This window comes from Syngnathus acus, chromosome 9 (genome assembly GCF_901709675.1).
Source record: "Syngnathus acus chromosome 9, fSynAcu1.2, whole genome shotgun sequence".
NCBI classification, from domain to species: Eukaryota; Metazoa; Chordata; class Actinopteri; order Syngnathiformes; family Syngnathidae; genus Syngnathus; species Syngnathus acus.
This window is the reverse complement of record NC_051094.1, coordinates 16,643,655-16,647,500: the sequence shown is the minus strand read 5'-3', so window position 1 is coordinate 16,647,500 and position 3,846 is coordinate 16,643,655. Positions and strand designations below refer to the sequence as shown.

The 3,846-nt window shown below is 41.1% G+C and overlaps 1 protein-coding gene across 5 annotated transcripts in view; it reads right to left on the bottom strand.

Moving 5' to 3' along the window:
* dph7 (diphthamide biosynthesis 7) overlaps positions 1-3,650 on the bottom strand; it is a 24,563-nt gene extending 20,913 nt beyond the window's left edge. For 4 of the 5 annotated variants that reach the window (XM_037259522.1, XM_037259521.1, XM_037259520.1 and 1 more), the window contains exons 1-6: positions 3,545-3,650; positions 3,123-3,302; positions 2,175-2,305; positions 1,488-1,575; positions 386-480; positions 136-296 (exon numbers count right to left, since the gene is read on the bottom strand). In XM_037259522.1, coding sequence (XP_037115417.1) covers positions 136-296; positions 386-480; positions 1,488-1,575; positions 2,175-2,305; positions 3,123-3,254 — 607 coding nt within the window. In that variant the 5' untranslated portion in view covers positions 3,255-3,302; positions 3,545-3,650. The remainder of the gene's footprint in view (positions 1-135; positions 297-385; positions 481-1,487; positions 1,576-2,174; positions 2,306-3,122; positions 3,303-3,544) is intronic. The other variant, XM_037259523.1, reaches the window with a different exon arrangement.
* Between the last annotated feature and the right edge of the window lie 196 nt (positions 3,651-3,846).

Here is a 3,846-nt window from a genome sequence, read left to right as displayed (position 1 = left end):
CAGATCTGCAGTGATTTGAGGTATAATGGAGAGGGCAGTCATTATAACAACAGAAAAAAAACTTTAAAAAAAACTTGAACCAGCATGTGTGTGTGCAACTGTGACAGAAACAATTTCTGGAAAAGGTGGAGTTACCAGAGTAGATCAACTGTGTGTCCCAGTAGGAGAACGCTGAGATCCAAGCCTCAAAGTCGTGGGCCTTCCACTGTGCCAAAGTCATCAGGGCACCTTCATCCAAAGAGAGCACACTGACGCAACCGGCAGAGTCGCTGCACACCACCCGCACATCACTACTGCTGACAAGAGCACGGGGTATAAAAATATGCCTATTGCACCATTAACTGTCAAAAGCAAAGCTAGGTGTGGAGCATACAGAGTCCCATACCTGTCCATTCTTCCAGTGGACCAATCTAAGGACAGAGCCAGCTGTCCTGCTCCCAGATCCACGTTGCTCAGAGTCTGCAGGTTACTGCTGCCTTTCTACTGAATAGACAGTTATTGTGTAGATCATTGGTCTCCAAACCACCGGTCCGCGTGGATCATTTGGTACCGGACCACACAAGAAAGTATGAATAACTTGCATTATTTTCATTTGATTTATCTGAGTCTGAACGATCTCTTATTTTGAAAAATGGACCTGATTCTCTCCTACACCTCGTGATGTTAACAAAACAACATTACTCACGTTATGTTGTTGCCGTGATGTTACGAGGACGCTGCGCGTAACGTTGCATGGGTGTTCGCATATAGAATGGAACTAAGCGTTGAAGGGTGTGTTGGAACCGTGATGTGTGTTCTTTCTATTCCTCGTTTTTACGAATATGTTCAGTAAAGTTTTTTGGGACACACCTGGGTCTCCTTTTCTTTGGCACCACAATACCATTGTTTTTATGCCGGTCGTATCATTTTATTTTATTGTATTTATCCGCCACACCTTAAAAGACGAGGCAACCTAAAAAAGTCGTTCTGGGGATTTAAGATACAGCAGGCCTCCATTTCCCAAACTTTTTTTTTGTCCCTTTTTTGTTGGCACCACATCCATTCGGTGTTCAGATTGGCTCCCTTACACTCTTTGAAGACGTCAGGCTATATGGAAAAGACAGTACGGTGACGTTTAGGATTGTGGTTGGTCTGTTTTGCGGAAATGGGATTGTAGTGCGAACGCGGACGATTTATGCGACGAAAACGTCTAAAAATAATGTGCAGTCTGTGATTATTTGATTTATTGATACTTTCGACATTTGACTTGATTTTTTTTTTTTTTATAGAATTGTTTTTAGAAGTTTTCTCTGCAAAAATCGTGACGTCATCAAACACCGGTCCGTGAAATGACTGACAAAAATCCAGTCCGTGGTGCTAAAACGTTTGGGGATCGCTGGTGTAGATAACCAACAACGTCGTCAGAGTTAAAAGAAAGCCCAGCGGAATGCAGAAAAGAAACAGCTTCCAGTATGTCATATTGATTCCTCATGTGTCACATTTCTCACCTGGCAGTCTGCAAGTGCATACAACTGCAGTTCTCCTGTAGCAGCAGCCAGTCCCAGAATGACTTTTTCTGACACAGGCACATGGCACCTGAGGAGGTAAGTAAATGATTCTTTAGCTCAGCAACATCAGGATGCGGTCAGAGTCAACGACTGAAGGCGTGTTCAAAAATTCACGCGGATACCTCTGCGAGTGGTCGTGTTCAGAGAGGAATAGCATGCCCTCCTTCCATTAATTTATAAACGCACTGCCGCACCATGTCTCAAATTGGAGAGATGAGTGCACGCAGTACCACTTCGTTTTTGCTGCACTCCGAATTTCCGAAAGGCAACACTGTTTGCATTATTGTTGTGATCTGATTTATGTTTGCATCACACTTATTTGGCATAATTTGGTGAAGTTGTCATAATGAATGTTTACTTGCAGTCTTTGCAAGTCAAACTGTTTATTAAGTTAAAAATGATTTGAAGTAGAAATACTGTCATATTAATTCACGGTTCATTTATGTATGCTACATCTGATATTGTTTATTGTAATGAATATTATTGCTTGTATTTATGAAGAAAACAGATGACCTTGAAAAAATTATCACAATTTAAATCGTTCAAAATCCTTCAGCCCTCAAAAGAGAGGATACCATTGTCATTATCAGTTTGCTATTTATCTATGAAAGTCATGAAGGTTCTTACCATTTCAAATCTAAAATGGCAGGTGTTTCTATGCGCTGTAGCTCAGTGAGAGGAGGACTCAAAGCTTCTCGTTGATATTCAAAAAGGTACAAACGACCAGTCCGGCTTGGGGCAGCATCTTCTTCTCCTTTCTACGGCAGAAATGTAAAAGTGCAAATGTTCATCACTGTTCAGGAAAATGGAAACATTGTTTAAGTAGTCAGTTGACAGTATGAATTATTTAGCTTTGCAAAACCAAGAATACTGTCGGCTGCTGACCCAAAACTTAATAACACAAATTACTAAATAGATTGTCTCAATTGTTCATCCAACTCCATCAATACTTAATTAAAAAGAAGGCAGTGAGAACAGACAAGCTGTATGGCTGACAGACTCGAGCAATGACTACAACTGTCATTCCCAAGCAAGGCACTCTATTTTCCACCAGGCTGATCAGACCTGTGTGTCTTTTCTTTTGTTCCAGAGCCACTGACTGCAGTGCTCAGTGATTTCAGAAAACAAGAACATTATTATTTCATTATTCATATTTTTTTGTGACATCTCTTGGTTGTGTGTTGTGAGATTTGTCGTGTGATTTATAGATGCCTGCTGGAAATGGAGCAACCTGGTAGGAGGCAAAGAGGGAGCCCAAAGAGGAGATATTTGTATGGTTGTGGTGATGGAAAACTTAAAAGAATTGGAGTAAGGGCAGAGCTAGATGCAGAGGAGACATGTTGGTGATTTGCTGTGGTGAGCGATCAACCTTGAATCGACTCAAGTCGACTTTTGTTACATTTGAATTGTGAGTTGAAGAACCCATAGCACTGATGGCGTCAAGGGCAACCTCAGACTACTTCGTCCAGTCAAAAAAAAAAAAAAAAAAAAGGAATTGTTTGTGCTCCCAAAGAATAGCTGGAAATTTGATCGACTAGTACCAAACCAATAACACTACAGAGAAACGACACTCACCCCTTTTTGCAGCTGATAAGTCCCGCAGGCCAGGAATCTGTTGCAGTGCGAGACAGGGCACCACTCCACTGTGTCAGCACTCAGCTCTGTGTCAAACACTTGCAAACTGCGGGTTCGTGACTTCCAAGCCATGCCCAATTGCTCTGCATAACGTTACGCGCTGGTCCAACAGCTGGAAAGCTGTTTCATGTAAAGTTGATCATTATTATCGTATCGATAATAAAACCAAGGGCAGATAAACAAAACAATATTCGGCTCACTTATCTGATAAATCGGTAGCTAGCTTAAAGGATAGTTAGCTTGACTGCAGTAATATATTACTCTATCCAACAGCAACTAAAACGCGACAACAGGACAAACACAAGTGTGCAACAATCGAACAATGAGAGAAATTTAAACAGATGTCGTATAATCAAACTCACGTTGCTTTCTTACTACCACAGAAGATGCTGGCATTCAAGTTGAGCAGCGCCACCTTGCTTTCCGGTGTATGCTCCACCCCATCGCAAAAACAAAACAAAACAAAACAAAAAAACCAATACCACGCCCGTGGTCATTTAAGTGATGCCCCAAAATTAAACCAACATATTAATTATTGTTAGTGAGATAAAGCATAATATAACCCGTGACGGGTACACTTTTCAAAACATCATAAAAGCTAGTTTTGCATCGCAAAAAAAGTTGCAACTAAAACTATGTTTTGTGTTTTGCATATCTGTCTATG